This window comes from Orussus abietinus, unplaced genomic scaffold (genome assembly GCF_000612105.2).
Source record: "Orussus abietinus isolate OABI.00-Male unplaced genomic scaffold, Oabi_2.0 scaffold327, whole genome shotgun sequence".
NCBI classification, from domain to species: Eukaryota; Metazoa; Arthropoda; class Insecta; order Hymenoptera; family Orussidae; genus Orussus; species Orussus abietinus.
Genome location: NW_019394652.1, coordinates 13,961 through 30,357, shown reverse-complemented (window position 1 = coordinate 30,357; position 16,397 = coordinate 13,961). Strand labels below are relative to the sequence as shown.

The window sequence follows — 16,397 nt, the reverse complement described above, 5'->3', positions numbered from 1 at the left end:
GCATGAATCCAGAGGATTTCTGGAGTTTTACTTCGATTTCTTTATAATTATTGTACGAAAACGACAGGTGGAATATGCCATTTGGTACAATACACAATATAATTCGACCTAGCTGTCAATATAAAAACCAACGTCGGCAACGTAGGCATTCAGAAAAATCTTTATCGACGTTGATCAAGTTCCTCGACGTGTTTCACTTCACCTTAAGAAAGAACATTTTTTCTACGTAGCTATAACTCTCACAGCAAACCTCGATAATTTCCATGACGAAGAGGAGTGGCCTTCCTGTGAAAGGAGTATGACATCTGAGCTTGTCCCTGTCGACGATCCTGCTGGCGACGGAAACCTTCCTCGAGTCCAGGATCCAGGAGTTGTCCAAAGAGCATTTCCATTTGTTACCTAAAAGACCGGCACAGACTAACAATAAACGAATATTGGAGCAGAACTGTGAAGCTCCTGTTGATGAACTTATTAAATGAACACACATATTCACCCTGAGCAAATATTGCTCATCGATATGAATTCAGCATATAAGTTCGCTTACAACATACTTTGGTATTCCCTTCCAATTTTGTTATACTTTCGATATATTTTCGTTCATTAAATTCTAAGAGTCACGTATTTTTTTTATATCTGCTGTAAAAAAGTTTTAAGGTGAAGGGAAACACGTAGAGAAATTTGATCGACGTCGCTTAAAAAGATTCTTCTGATTACCTACGTTACCGACGTACGTCATTACTTCGACAGCCGTATCGAATTATATTATGTATTGTACTAAATGGCATACTCCTGTTACGTAGACACCCTCCGTACCCTAACATAGGAAAAACCCATTTTCCGATCACCGGAGCTAGCCACGGAAATCCGAATGCGGAAACGCGATTAGGAAACACTTGCGAAAGGATCCAACGAGTTCATCGGCCAAACGGCCCCAAAAGTCATCGATCGACCCGGGGCAACCAACCTGATGACCACGCAAAGCGTCATCACGACCCAGAAACGCCACCCTCACCTGGGCCCTAGGAAACTCCCACCAATTGGAACATCCTGCTAATAAAACCAGCAGTCAGATCGAGACGACATGTCATTTGTCTGTCAGTCATTAGTCATGTCATAAGTCAGTGTCAGTTCTTACGCTACACCATCGAACTTCGAGTGGAACTCCTGGTCTACGGTACTCCGTTCCTAGCGAGTCAGAGACCGAGACCGCCGGACTCTCTGCCAAGGACCACTATTTTGCGAGCTGCAGTAGCGCCATCCGGTAGTCCAGCGATCCAATCACCGAGTCAGGACCAGACGACGGCACTGCGACTTCCGTTGGACGGGAGGCTTCTAGGAGACCTCCAACTCCCTGCCAAGGACCACTATCCTGCGAGCTGCAGTAGCGCCATCCGGTACTCCAGCGATCCAACCACGGAGTCAGGACCAGACGGCAGCACTGTGACTTCCGTTGGACGGGAGGCTTCTAGGAGACCTCCAATTCCCTGCCAAGGACCACTATCCTGCGAGCTGCAGTAGCGTCATCCGGTACTCCAGCGATCCAACCACCGAGTCAGGACCAGACGACGGCACTGCGACTTCCGTTGGACGGGAGGCTTGTAGAAGACCTCCAACTCCCTGCCAAGGACCACTATCCTGCGAGCTGCAGTAGAGCCAACCGGTACTCTAGCGATCCAACCACTGAGACAGGACCAGACGACGGCACTGCGACTTCCGTTGGACGGGAGGCTTCTAGGAGTCCTCCAACTCCCTGCCAAGGACCACTATCCTGCGAGTTGCAGTAGTGCCATCCAGTACTCCAGCGATCCAACCACCGAGTCAAGACCAGACGACGGCACTGCGACTTCCGTTGGACGGGAGGCTTCTAGGAGACCTCCAATGCCAAGGACCACTATCCTGCGAGTTGCAGTAGTGCCATCCAGTACTCCAGCGATCCAACCACCGAGTCAAGACCAGACGACGGCACTGCGACTTCCGTTGGACGGGAGGCTTCTAGGAGACCTCCAACCATAGGGCACGTCACGGGACGAAGGTGTTCACGCATAGTCATCCGGCTGGGTCGATCAAAAGAGAGTGTCACCGAATACGGCCGCTAAACAAGCCAGATAGAGGATTCTTCGCAAGCTCGACTCATCCTCATTTTCATTCTAGTCTATTTATTAACCCTTCATCTTCGATCAAACCCGAATTCTAATCATCATCGCGACTTCCATGACTTGCTCCGGTTAACCGGATAGATTAAGAACCCCTTAACTTCCTCCAAACAGCATTGCGAGACAGAACCACGTGTAGACCGCCATTAAAATAGTAAGGAATTCTACCTGAGAGATAGATTTCTCGCAGAGGTTCCACTTCGAAGGTTTGCGGGTTCATCGTCCCGAGGGAATTGTTCCGCAAGTCGACGTACCTTAGGTTCGGCGAATCTACGAAGACGTCTCTCGGAAGGAATTGCAGATCGGTGCCAGTGATGCTCACTTTCTGCACATAACAATACAGCCCATTATTATTAAGGTGAAGTGAAACACGTCGAGGAACTTGATCGACGTCGATAAAGAAGATTTTTCTAAATGCCTACGTTGCCGACGTTCGTTTTACCTTACCTTTAACCTACCTTCAAAAACAATGCATCTCTCGGGAAGCGTGACGATATCTTCGAAAGATTGCTACTGACGATTTTAACCTCTTCCAAGGACGTTAGACCTCGCAAATGACGCTCGGGATCGAAAGTTCGTTCAGGCCAGTCGAGGATCTCGAGAACTTTAACAGTTTCGGGCCTGCAAAAAGAAAATAGGGCTGTACTGAGATAAAGTCTTGTCAAACTATTTTTTAACTAGTTTGCATAGTTCAATAAGGACTCGGATACTTTTTGTAGTGAAATTAACTTTTTTTCTCAACTAGGAAATCTAGGAACGGTTACTATATTTTTTTACCTTTTGGGAGAAGAAAAATGAACTATTCTACGCTTACTATACTTTCTTAGGAAGAATAACAAAACTTTTTACTATTTATATATGTAGGATCGGAGGATTTTTTAGCCAAGATGAGTAGTATGTGAGGATTCTCGCTGCCCGAGTCCGCCGCGGCTGCTCTCTCGAGAAGCCTAGGGGGGCGAAAGGGGGACGCGGAATGCGAAAACCATTTTTTGGAAAACAGTCGAACTCGGACGCGCTCAGAAGACGGATCGACTAATTGACCTACGCGATCCTTTTTCAAACGTATACCCGCATATTTTCTTACATAGGAATTGTATCTAAATAAAGTACAAAACCTACATATAGTAACATTTCACGTTATTATTGTTAACGTAGCTGATATATATCATCGTACATTTAACGTGCCCGTTGCAATTAGTTACGTTAATAATTTACTATTTATCCAAAACTATTTTTTGTAATTCTCTGCGTTTATTAAACTTATTATGCTTGACCTGTTGACATTCTCGCATATTTTAGCATCAGTTGGGGATGGAGTAGTATCATATGCAAACGGGCGATCCAAGTCATTTACGAGAAAGTCTCGCCACCTATCGATGTCGTCGAAACTAACTTGAACAAAGTTTTTAGTAACTTTTAGAAACAAATTGGTCATATAGGACTGGAGTTTCGTTATTCTCCGCAAGTAGCGCTCGCATCGTTAGATCAGAGAAAATCTGAGATCCTGAGTCCCTATTTTGGGGTGGTTCCACTTTCTGTGGAACCGATCATTAGCGTTATGTCATCTTATACTACTTCATGGTGCTGATTCTGCAGAAACGCATGTTAATGAATTAGGATAATTAGGATCGATTATTAGGCCGAAACCCAAACGAAAAACGGAACTTTTACAATCTGTAGCTTTTTTGACACCTCCGACATCGAGACCTTAATTGCAAAATGAAAAGCATATTAGGTAATTCACGTTGGTAGGAAATGTTTTGGCCATATAGGCCCGGAGTTTCCTTATTCTCCGCAAGTAGCGCTCGCATCGTTAGATCAGCGAAAATCTGAGATCATCATTTATTGTGGAACCAACCATTCGCGTAATGTCTCTTTACACTACTTCATGGTTAATAACATCACATTCTGTATATCATGCGTGGATTGTAGTTTCGCTTTGCACACCTTAATTGCAAAATTAAAAGCATTTTAAGTAATTCACGTCGGTAGGAAACGTTTTGGTCATATAGGCCCGGAGTTTCCTTATTCTCCGCAAGTAGCGCTCGCATCGTTAGATCAGTGAAAATCTGAGATCCCGGGTCCTGGTCTTGGGTAATTGCAAAATAAAAAGCATATTAGGTCATTCACGTTGGTAGGAAATGTTATGGTCATATAGGACTGGAGTTTCCTTATTCTCCGCAAGTAGCGCTCGCATCGTTAGATCAGCGAAAATCTGAGATCATCATTTATTGTGGAACCAACCATTCGCGTAATGTCTCCTTACACTACTTCATGGTTAATAACATCACATTCTGTATATCATGCGTGGATTGTAGTTTCGCTTTGCACACCTTAATTGCAAAATTAAAAGCATTTTAAGTAATTCACGTGGGTAGGAAACGTTTTGGTCATATAGGATCGGAGTTTCCTTATTCTCCGCAAGTAGCGCTCGCATCGTTAGATCAGTGGAAATCTGAGATCCTGAGTCCCGATTATGGGGTGATTCCACTTTCTGTGGAACCGACCATAGGCATTATGTCTCCTTATACTACGAGTCCTACCTGGGCAGCCACCTCTTATGGAATCCCCCGAAGCATCTGATATGCTGACCATTGTCTTCGGTCCGACAACACGAAGAGAGAATATCTGACTGTTCGTGCTCGTCGATGTCCAATGGTCGATCCTCCGAGGACCTCTCGACGAATATCAAAGTCATTGCCAAGGTAACTCTATAAATACATATTATGTTACACAAATATTATAACAATAATATTCTAAAGTCAATTTTTTGCAAATATTTCAAATGTCTCCTAAATATTTACAAAATGAACGGTGTTCGTGAAGGTGAAGTGAAACACGTCGAGGAACTTGGTCGACGTCGATAAAGAAGATTTTTCTAAATGCCTACGTTGCCGACGTTCGTTTTTATATTGACAGCTGGGTCGAATTATATTGGATATTGTACCAAATGGCATATTCCATCTGTCGTTTTCGTACAATAATTATAAAGAAATCGAAGTAAAACTCCAGAAATCCTCTTGATTCATGCCTTCTGGGGCCCTAATTGACTGCAGAGGAACCCCCTGCGCCATCTGTGATTTCCAGGTCAATTAAATCTTCACTCCGAGGCCTCGCATTACCATCGTTTTAGTATAGAAGCGCGTACAACACTTTTTTTGCCATTATCCCGTTCAAATGCGAGTTTATCGATTACCAGAGTGTTATAAATTGTCGTAAAACTGTCCTGACCCTTTTGTTTCTCATATCAGAGCCTTCGATAATTATATATTGATCGAAATATGAGAGCTCGACATCATTTTGGTTCTGGTCTGGGCTGAGTTAAAAAATGTTGTTTAAGGTGAAGTGAAACACGTCGAGGAACTTGATCAACGTCGATAAAGATTTTTCTAAATGCCTACGTTGCCGACGTTCGTTTTTATATTGACAGCTGGGTCGAATTATATTGGGTATTGTACCAAATGGCATACTCCACCTGTCGTTTTCGTACAATAATTATAAAGAAATCAAAGTAAAACTCCAGAAATCCTCTTCATTCGTGCTTTCTGGGGCCCTAATTGACTGAAAAGGGACGTCCTGCGCCATCTGTGATTTCCAGGTCAATTAAATTTTCACTCCGAGACCTCGTATTCCCATCGTTTTAGCATAGAAGCGCATAAAACACTTTTTTTGCATTTATTCCGTACAAATGCCAGTTTATCGATTACCAGAGTGTTATAAATTGTCGTAAAACTGTCCTGACCCTTTTGTTTCTCATATCAGAGCCTTCGATAATTGTATATTGATCGAAATATGAGTTGACTGCAGAGGGACCCCCTGCGCCATCTGTGATTTCCAGGTCAATTAAATTTTCACTCCGAGACCTCGTATTCCCATCGTTTTATCATAGAAGCGCATAAAACACTTTTTTTGCATTTATCCCGTTCAAATGCGAGTTTATCGATTACCAGAGTGTTATAAATTGTCGTAAAACTGTCCTAACCCTTTTGTTTCTCATATCAGAGCCTTCGATAATTGTATATTGATCGAAATATGAGAGCTCGGCGCCATTTTGGTTCTGGTCTGGGCTGAGTTAAAAAATTTCGATTAAAGATCCCAATTTTGAATGTGTCGGGACAATTCTTAGATGATCAGGAGTGATGTGTCAAAGTTTCGGACAGTTTGGTCTAATACCTTTAAAAAAAGTGTTGTATTCAGATCGACTGATCACTTCACCTTAAATATATAGGAAATATAAGACAAACATTTTGTGCTACTAGGGCTGCACCTGAAAAAGTCCGTCTCGTGATAAGAGAGGCACGATACGCAAGAGAATTTTCCTTCCATTACTTATCTTGTTCCCCTCCAGAAGTTTGTTTGAAGTTTGGATTACCACGAGACGTCGGATTGCCATCCAAACAATCTCGAAGCGATGATAAATAGACAACCCACACGGAACGAAGTGTGTCATGTACGTATATTAGACATCTATGGAAAATCCATACCCCTAGTAACATAGAATAATTTCTAAATATTTCTTTGTAATCTTTTCTAAATATCTCGAGCGCCAAAAAATGGTTTAAACGTCTTGTAGTTTTTCTCAAAACTACATTTTTCAAATCGGTAGACACAATATCTCGAAATTTATCGAACGAATTCCTTTGAAATTTTAATGACTTATTCAATACACATGTAGGCAGTTTGCAAATTAGGATAATTCTGATTCATCGAGCCGTTTTTTTTTTGCACGTCGACGAAGTCGTGAAAAAACATGAAAATTCACGAAAAAGTGTTCAACAAAATGCCAGAAGTTCACCTTTCAATATTTTTTAATAATCCTAGTTCAAAAACTAGCTTATACTTTGCAGATGAAAATGCCGTTTGATTTTTTTGTTTCAGATAAGCAGAACGCCCGCAATCGTGGCAACCGCAATACACTTTTTTTTTTAATGAGTGGCTAAATTGCCGTGTACTTCAGCAACGAGCGATGATTTCGAGCTGAAAAAGTTGTAAAGTTTGCTCAAAATATGGATAATTATGTGGTAACAAGTTCCCAGTTGTATGTTTACTTAGTTCGCCACAAATAAATTCCCGAGAAACGCTAAACAACAGAGCCTTCACACGGGATGACCCCCTTAAAGGAAAAATGTAGTTGCAGCTAAACGTCACAGATGGCGACGTTGGTCCGTCAAAATATAAAGTCATGAATTCCCGGGGTTTCGACAGTTTTACATCGAAATTTTTATCGTTACTTTACTGAAATAACATACGGAACGCTTCAGTTCATATAATTCTCAATGTAGACTGTAAAAGACTTCAACATAAATATAAATGTCGGTAACGGTGCTTTTAAAGGAAAAATTTAGTTGCAGCTAAACGTCACAGATGGCGACGTTGGTCCGTCAAAATATAAAGTCATGAATTCGCGGGGTTTCGACAGTTTTACATCGAAATTTTTATCGTTAATTAACTGAAATAACATACGGAATGCTTCAGTTCGTATAATTCTCAACGTAGTTTGAAAAGACTTCAACCCGAATATAAATGTCGATAACGGGACGCGCCAACTTATGTTACCACTTCAGTATTCAAAACAACGTTACCACCAAAAAGGGTATAGATGAATCTTATTTTATCAATGTGGATTAAATTTCTCAGCGCCTTTCATATCATCTTAAGGTGAAGTGAGACCCCCTTCAAATCAGTCGATTTGAATACAATACTTCTTTTTAAGGATATTAGACCAAACTGTCCGAAACTTTGACACATCATTCCTGATCATCTAAGAATTGTTTTGCCACATTCAAAATTTGGATTTTTAACCAAATTTTTTTAACTCAGCCCAGACCAGAACCAAAATGGCGTCGAGCTTTCATATTTCGATCAATATACAATTATCGAAGGCTCTGATATGAGAAACAAAAGGGTCAGGGCAATTTTACGACAATTTAGAACACTCTGGTAATCGTTAAACTCGCATTTGAACGGGATAAAGGCAAAAAAAATGTTGTATGCGCTTCTTTGCTGAAACGATGGTAATACGAGGTCTCGGAGTGAAAATTTAATTGACCTGGAAATCATAGATGGCGCAGGGGGTCCCTCTGCAGTCCATTAGGCCCCCAGAAAGCATGAATTCGGGGGATTTCTGGAGTTTTACTTCGATTTCTTTATAATTATTGTACGAAAACGACAGGTGGAATATGCCATTTGGTAAAATACCCAATATAATTCGACCCAGCTGTCAATATAAAACCGAACGTCGGCAACGTAAGCATTTAGGAAAATCTTCTTTATCGACGTCGACCAAGTTCCTCGACGTGTTTCACTTCACCTTAAGTTCTTCACCCGGAGATTGATACTTACAAATAATAATTCGGCTTGAAAGTTGTCTTCATTCTGGATTTCTGTGATGGAAAGAAGCCAGTTGATATTCTCAAACTACATGAGAACTCCGTGAGGGACGCGAAAATTAGATCGGGTGCGGATTTTAAGTGAAAATCCGACGCGGTTTCGCTGAAACGCTTCGATATGAACAGTCGAGGTTTCGGTTTGTTGGGAGGAAGGTGTGAGTCGAATATCACCTATGCTAACAAGCAACATCTGTCACGCAAGGCGATGGTCGAGGCTTAACGCCGAGTCGTACAAACCACCCGCGCTAAATGAATAAATCAACGTTATAAAAATATGGAGAGGCGTCATCCTCGGAAACCGATTTTCTCTGGTCTACTTGGGAGAAATAACATCAACTTCCCAGTGAACACTGTTAGATAAATGTTACGCTTTCGAAACGTAACTTACGTAACTTAAAACTAACAAATAACATAACGTTACGAAATAATAACCTAAAAGTTACGTAACATAGAGCTAACTAGTTACATGCCATTTGTTACAATGCAGTAAATTACCAGTTATGTAACATGGAGCTAACAGGTTACATAACGTTTGTTACTATCATATCTACATAAATGTAGCGTAACTTTGTTACTCTTATCTTACATTATATTACTGTGTATATGCAGCACATATTTGTAACAAAAGAGAACTACATTGGTGCTAACTGTCATCCATTTTATTGCATCATCGTCATCGTCGTTGTCATAATTCATCGTCAAATGTCATAGGCACTCAAATGTCACTCCGCATTCAATCAGAGCCTCAGAAATCATGAATCCAGAGGATTTCCGGAGTTTTACTTCGATTTCTTGGTATTTATTGTAGGAAAACGACAGGTGCAGTATGCCATTTGGTACAATATCGAATATAATTCGACACAGCTGTCAATATAAAAACGATCGTCGGCAACGTATGTATTTGGAGAAACCTTTTTTACCGACGTCGATCAAGTTCCTCGATGCGTTCATTTCACTTTAAGGGGGAATGATACATAATTTTGTCCAGTGTACACTGAACTCCATCGATGGCTTGCTCCTAGAGTTCGAAAATTCTCGGTAACATTAAATTGGAGAAGGTAACTGCGAAACATACCATAAGTTACCGGGAACATTGAGAATTTAAGAGAACGTTAATTTTGTTATTTATAATTTAGGTTTCTTCGTTTAAATAACTTTTTTTTTCAATCAACTTTAAAGTTCAAGCTAAAGAGTAATAATTACTATTAGAAAATATTGATTATAGGGTCATATTTAACTCCAGCTAAAAATATTCACGTATGTACAACTTCACGGAAAATTCCATGAGATTTGATCAAACGAACTGATATTTCATTCTGCGACGAAGCGAATGGGAGGTTTTGATGGGCTACGGACAACGTACAACGGAAATTCCCCTCTATGATGTTTCTCTATAGCTAATCAAAACCTCTCGTTCGCTTTGTTGAAAAATGCAAATTCTCATAATTTCTCGATAAAAAAGGCTTTGGAGAAATTACCGATAAATTACCGGGAATTTCTCTTCGTTTCTGACGTAACTTACTGGATTNGACCGATAAATTACCGGGAATTTCTCTTCGTTTCTGACGTAACTTACTGGATTTAGAACTCTACACCTCTCTGCAGCTTATACGCAATACGTACATTTCGGTATTATCATAGCATAAATTGTCTAATCTGTTCCTAATTAAAACATGAAGTGGATAAGCAGCGTCGTTTACTTTGCCGTTATCCAAGTTACCGCTGCTACGAATAACGATAATGTATTAATTTACGAGAATGATGTACAATACATATTTATATTACGCACACTTTTTCGTATGACGTTTACGCGTTTTGCCTTAAAATCTCAGAATTAGTTAAGATAAGTTCAAAGTTAGGGATTTTTAGGATTAGGACAAAGGTTAAGGTAAAGACAAGGAAAGCATAGACCCTGTCTATGAATTCATCACTGTGAACAATTAAGTTAGAATTGAGATAGAAGTATAAACCAATTATAAACTAGATTAATGTGCTGATTACAATGTCGTTAAAAATGAATATCTAATTCTTCCGCAGAAATTTGCACTTCTTTCACATCTAGCCATATTCGTAACCCTTCTTGCTAACCCTGTAAAGTTTAAATGTCTTCTATGAGCCGTGCTTCACCCGAGATTTTTCGCAAGTCTTGAAATTATCCTCAAATAATTTCTGCCCTCTATGTCCTGTGTTGGCATGAACCTACCCCTACACTTTAAGAAATGTATTCAATTGCAGACTGAAACACGAAAGATGTCCTATTATCTCTTTTCGTGTTTCTTGATTATATTTATCGAATCTGGTATATATATGTTACCGTGAATGACCGAAATTGGAGAATGTGGACTTTCACCGGTGAATGTTAACAGATACCAAATACGTCGGTGAAAGATCGAATATTTCATTACATTGTTGTACATTCGGACTCTCTCCAGTGTGTGTCGACGATCACACACCGGTGAATGTCAACATTTACCGGTGTAAGTCAGAAATAAGGGTATTTAGCAAATATTTCGGACATACACGAAGCGACTATGTGAATGTTGACATTCACCGGTGAAAGTCGACATTCTCCAGATTTCGGTGTTTCACCGTAACATATATATTAGGTTGGTGCATAAGTTCATGCGCTTTTTGTAACTAGTTTTCCTAGTTGAAAAAAACGCACGAACTTATGCACCAACCCAATACATAGAACACCGACCGAAACAACACACACTATGTTAACATGTGTTCAATTCCTGACTCGTAAACGCTAAGGATGTCCCAACAACCCTCTGTGCATTGCTCAATTAATTATTCCTCAGAGATCACCTATATATACAACATCGACCGGAACAACAGCAACAACACGACACTGGATGCATAGTAGTTGTGCTCTTGTTGTCTTAGATCTAGATATTAGAGATATGTTTGTGTTAGCGCATCGTGATACAGTAGTGACCTGTGATGTTCCTATCGCAGGTGCATCGACCCTTTAGTCCTAGATACCCCAATATATCTCATAAAAATGGATGGAAACGGATAAAGATGGATGCCAAGGGCCGTATTCAAGCGAAATACTTCATTTGTGTTTATACGGTTTGCAAAGCTGCATTTACGCGTTTCTCGCCATGTTTATCGGATATTTTAATGAGGATCCGAAGGGGATGTGAAAGTGGCATCCGAAAGCTCAATCGTTCATAAAACTTTTCTCCGAACTGGGTGTACCGAATCGTTCCAAACTTTACGACGTGAACATGAAAGCTACGAGGAAGATCCTGACCCATCATGAAATTTCATTTTTTATAAGAAATTTTGAAAATATCGGAACCTTATAGCTTTCATATTTACATTTAATACTTACACCCAGTTCGGAGGAAAGTGTCATAAACCGGACATCTTTAACGCCACTTTCACATCACCTTAAGGTGGAACGAGAAAACGAAGATCGACGAAGCTTCCGTACGATATTTCCATAAAGTTTCTCGTTCGACCGATCGTCCTCGTTCCCGGATTTTCGAGAATGATGGAATTAATTGTTACTCTCCAATGGGCTAATGCTTAATCTTTCGTTTCTTCAGACGCTGTCTATTAGCGAGGAGCTCAGGCGAGCTCTAAATGCAAACACCGGGATCTCCTTGGACACGGACGTGATACTTCCCGATCTGATCGGCACGGAGGTGACGATTCCGGATCTGGTGGGCACTACCGAAATCCTCAGCGAGGAACACAGAGAACACCTTTGCCGGCATCTCTCTGCCAGGACCGAGGGCTACCCCTGGACTCTAGTCTTCAGCACGAGCCAACATGGCTTCAGCCTCAACAGCATGTATCGCAAGATGGCTAAAGTTGAGAGTCCGATCCTTCTCGTCATCGAAGACACGGAGGGGAATGTAAGTCTAAACGCTAGGAAAAATCATTCCTAACGTTGCATCGCCGTTCTATGGTAGACTTCCCCTTTCGCGCACACCCCCGAAATAGCGAAAGGCAGATTATGCCTTTTCCATGTTATCTGGAAGAATGCAATCAAGTTCTTAGAACGTGAAAAGAAAAATTACATTCATTCTAGTTTACGGGTTGTCATTTAGAAAGTTCTCCGATGTTAAGGTGAAGTGAAACACGTCGAGAAATTTGATCGACGTCGGTAAAAAGGATTCTTCTAAATACCTACTTTGCCGACGTTGGAATTTATATCGACAGCCGTGTCGAATTATATTGGGTATAGGACTAAAAGGCGTACTCCATCTGTTGTTTCCGCACAATAATTATACAGCAATCGAAGGAAAACTTCAGAAATCTCCCGGATTCACGGTTTTTTATGCCCTAATTGACTGTAGAGTGGCACCCTGCGCCATCCGTGATTTTAGGGGCAACTAAATTTTTTCTCCGAGACCTCGTACTACTTTCGTTTTAACACAGAAGCGAATAAGACACTTTCTTTTGCCTTTATTTCGTTTAAATGCGAATTTCTCCATTATTAGTGTTCTAACTTGATGTATAATTGTCCTGAGACTTTCGTTCCTCATATCAAAGCCTTCAATACTTGTATATCGATCGAAATATGACAGCTCGACGCCATTTTGATTCTCGTCTAGGATAAGTCCAAACATATTTGTTTTTCAAAAATCCAAATGTTGAAAGTGTCAGGACAATTCCTGGGTGATCACCAGTCATGTGTCAAAGTTTCGGATGGTTCGATCCAATACTCTCGAAAAAAAAGTGTCATATTCGTGTCGAAATGAAAAGTCCGTGCCGCTGGTACAAGAAAATGTAACGGAGAAGGAAACCATTTAAGGTGAAGTGAAACCCCCTTCAAATCAGTCGATTCGAATACAACACTTTTTTTTAAGGGTATTGGATCAAATTGTCCGAAACTTTGACACATCACTCTTGATCATCTAAGAATTGTCCTGGCATATTCAAAATTTGGATTTTTGAAAAGAATTTTTTAACTTGGCCCACACCAGAACCAAAATGGCGTCGAGCTCTCATATTTCGATCGATATAGAACTATCGTAGGCTCTGATATGAGAGTCGAAAGGGTCAGGACAACTTTACGACAATTTAGAACATTCTGGTAATCGATAAACTCGCATTTGAACGGGATAAAGGCATAAAAAGTGTTGTATGCTCTTCTATGCTAAAACGATGGGAATACGAGGTCTTGGAGTGAAAATTTAATTGACCTGGAAATCACAGATGGCGCAGGGGGTCCCTCTGCAGTCAATTAGGGCCCCAGAAAGCATGAATCCAGAGGATTTCTGGAGTATTACTTCGATTTCTTGATATTTATTGTACGAAAACGACAGGTGGAGTATGCCATTTGGTACAATACCCAATATAATTCGACCCAGCTGTCAATATAAAATCGAACGTCGGCAACGTAGGCATTTAGAAAAATCTTCTTTATCGACGTCGATCAAGTTCCTCGACGTGTTTCACTTCACCTTAAGAGGATATGAAAGAGTCAGCCTATATATATCTGAGAAGTCAAATCGTTGGGGAAAGTATTCTCCGAATTGGGTGTACCGATTCGTTTCAAATTTTACCACGTGAATATGGAGGCCCGAAAGTAGGCCCTGAAACTCATGAAATTTCATTTTTGACCAAATATTTATTTACTTCCCATAGACAAGAACCAACATGGCGTGGTCCGGGCACGTTTTCGATGTTTTGCGCGTCTTGGAGGCTTAGAATCGAAAATGAAGAGTTTCAGAGCCTAGCTCGAACAATTTAGAATACCGTGGAAACGAAATATTACAGTCAGATGGGAAAATGTAGTAAATACTTTCACCAACGATTGCAAGAGAATGCTGGTTTGTCCTGCGGCTAACACCAGTTTTGAGAGCAAAAATTTAGTTGCAGCTAAACGTCCTAGATGGCGACGTTGGTCAAAATATAAACAGTCACGAATTCCTGGGATTTCGGCAGTTTTACGTCGATCTTTTTATTATTACTTTACCGAAATGATATATAGAACCCTTCAGTTCGTATAATTCTCAACGTAGACTGTAAAAGACTTCGACGTAAATATAAATGTCGATAATGGGACGCGCCAATTTATGTTACCACTTGAGTATTCAAAACGTCATCCCCCCCCCCCAAATAGGGTATAGATGAATTTTACTTTATCGACCTCGATTAAATTTCTTATCGCCTTTCATAACCTCTTAAGTGATTGTTAATTTTCACAGGTTTTTGGTGCTTTAACGTCTTGCTCTTTGCACGTGAGCGACTACTTCTACGGTACCGGTGAATCCCTCCTCTTCAGGTTCACGCCAAGGTTCCAAGCCTTCAACTGGACAGGCAACAACTCCTTCTTCATCAAGGGAAACAACGAGAGTCTCGCAATAGGCGCCGGAGAGTAAGTACACATTATCCTCCCTCCGCAAGGCCATCTGGTCTATTTTAACTGGGATTTCTATTCCCATCCATTTTCTCACCGGTTTCTCGTACAGTTCGTAGCCGAGTTATTTGGCCTTCGGACAAACCCCCGCAATGCGGGAAAAGCTTTATCGAATCCGGATAAGACGAGATGATTTATCGACTCCGGAACGAGCCGATGAAATCCGTTTCGAGATCTAATCCAAGTCTGATACCTTTTACAGCGGCAAATTCGGACTGTGGCTGGACGGAGACCTGTACCAAGGAAGGACGCAATCCTGTAGCACGTACGGCAACGAGCCGCTGGCACCCAGGGAGGATTTCGTCGTGAAAACTTTGGAATGTTGGGCATTCATATAGGACACGGCTTCGTTCCTACCCACGATTTCACTCTCGTCCTCGCCTCAGCCTAATTTAACCTGAATCGGAGGTTCCGCGACGGGACCCGACCTCAGAAGCAGGAGAGAAGTCGAAGGAGATTTTCAACGGGTTTTGCGAAGCTGTCGTCGTTCGGAGAAGCGCCTCACCTTCCGAAACTTGGTAGTTTCGCTTCGTCGGAGGTGGAAGAAGTCGATGAAGGCAACCGGACGGATTGGGGAATGTACATACACGAGAGGAAGAGAAGTACTTTAGACTGAACCGCGGAAGGGAGGATGGAACGCCGTATGGGAAGCGGATGAGAAAGGAGAGAGAAGATCTTGCAACGGCAGAAATGTCTACCCGTTAGCTCCCGAGGCCTTCGACGACTCGGCTTTTACAGACTGTCATTTATTCTTAATTTTCCTTCCCTTTCTTTTTCTCTTCTTTTTTTAATTAAGCGTATTTATTTTATCCCGTTTCTTTTTATATATATATATATATATATCATATATGCTAAACTCAATCGATACTCGGTCGATCGTGCCGGATCGATGGGGGCACCTTTGCGCGACGCGTTTCGACGCCGTGAGTTGTCAAGATTACGATTACTTTGTGCCTCGATCGCCGCCGGAAACGCGGACGAACGAAACAGTCGCCGCGGAGCACGAACGCTCGGACGAGGATCGGAGCTACCAAAAGATCAAATTCTAAGCCAATGGTAACCAGAGATTCAACACGATACTACGAAACGCTAACTAACCATTTGTTGATGTGTAGATAATGTAGATAGTGAATGTAAATATATGTTACAGTCGTGTTGTAATCATTAATTGTAATACAGAAAAGGAGGGAAGAGATATCGGACACCTCACGGAACACACGCATAGCGCATCGTTTAACACCGAAGTTACGCGCGATTGCCGCAAACACTCTCATGTTAACACGTGCGTACCTCGGCACCTAGCATCTAGGATCTAAAAGGGGACAGAGAACGCCCGACGTAACTCGATGCAAAGGAGAGAAGAAAGGCGAAAGGCGCTTCACGTGAGAACTGACCACAACGAACACTCGCCCGTGCCTTCGAGACTTCTTTCGCTCCGTTCTTCCTTCTTTGGGCGCAAACGGCGAGAGA

At 41.4% G+C, this 16,397-nt stretch overlaps 2 protein-coding genes across 3 annotated transcripts in view; one reads left to right on the top strand and one right to left on the bottom strand.

Annotated features, from left to right (window-relative positions):
- LOC105694329 (protein singed wings 2) overlaps window positions 1-8,689 on the bottom strand; it is a 16,816-nt gene extending 8,127 nt beyond the window's left edge. For both annotated transcript variants that reach the window (XM_023432944.1, XM_012414865.1), the window contains exons 1-5: window positions 8,496-8,689; window positions 4,697-4,864; window positions 2,612-2,774; window positions 2,322-2,478; window positions 251-399 (exon numbers count right to left, since the gene is read on the bottom strand). In XM_023432944.1, coding sequence (XP_023288712.1) covers window positions 251-399; window positions 2,322-2,478; window positions 2,612-2,774; window positions 4,697-4,864; window positions 8,496-8,527 — 669 coding nt within the window. In that variant the 5' untranslated portion in view covers window positions 8,528-8,689. The remainder of the gene's footprint in view (window positions 1-250; window positions 400-2,321; window positions 2,479-2,611; window positions 2,775-4,696; window positions 4,865-8,495) is intronic.
- A 3,374-nt stretch (window positions 8,690-12,063) lies between these two features.
- Window positions 12,064-16,089, top strand: LOC105698928 (TLD domain-containing protein 2). Its single transcript, XM_023432943.1, has 3 exons — window positions 12,064-12,414; window positions 14,716-14,885; window positions 15,130-16,089. The coding sequence occupies exons 1-3, from the start codon at window positions 12,079-12,081 to the stop codon at window positions 15,263-15,265; spliced, it is 642 nt and encodes a 213-aa protein (XP_023288711.1). The 5' UTR covers window positions 12,064-12,078; the 3' UTR covers window positions 15,266-16,089.
- Window positions 16,090-16,397: the final 308 nt, after the last annotated feature.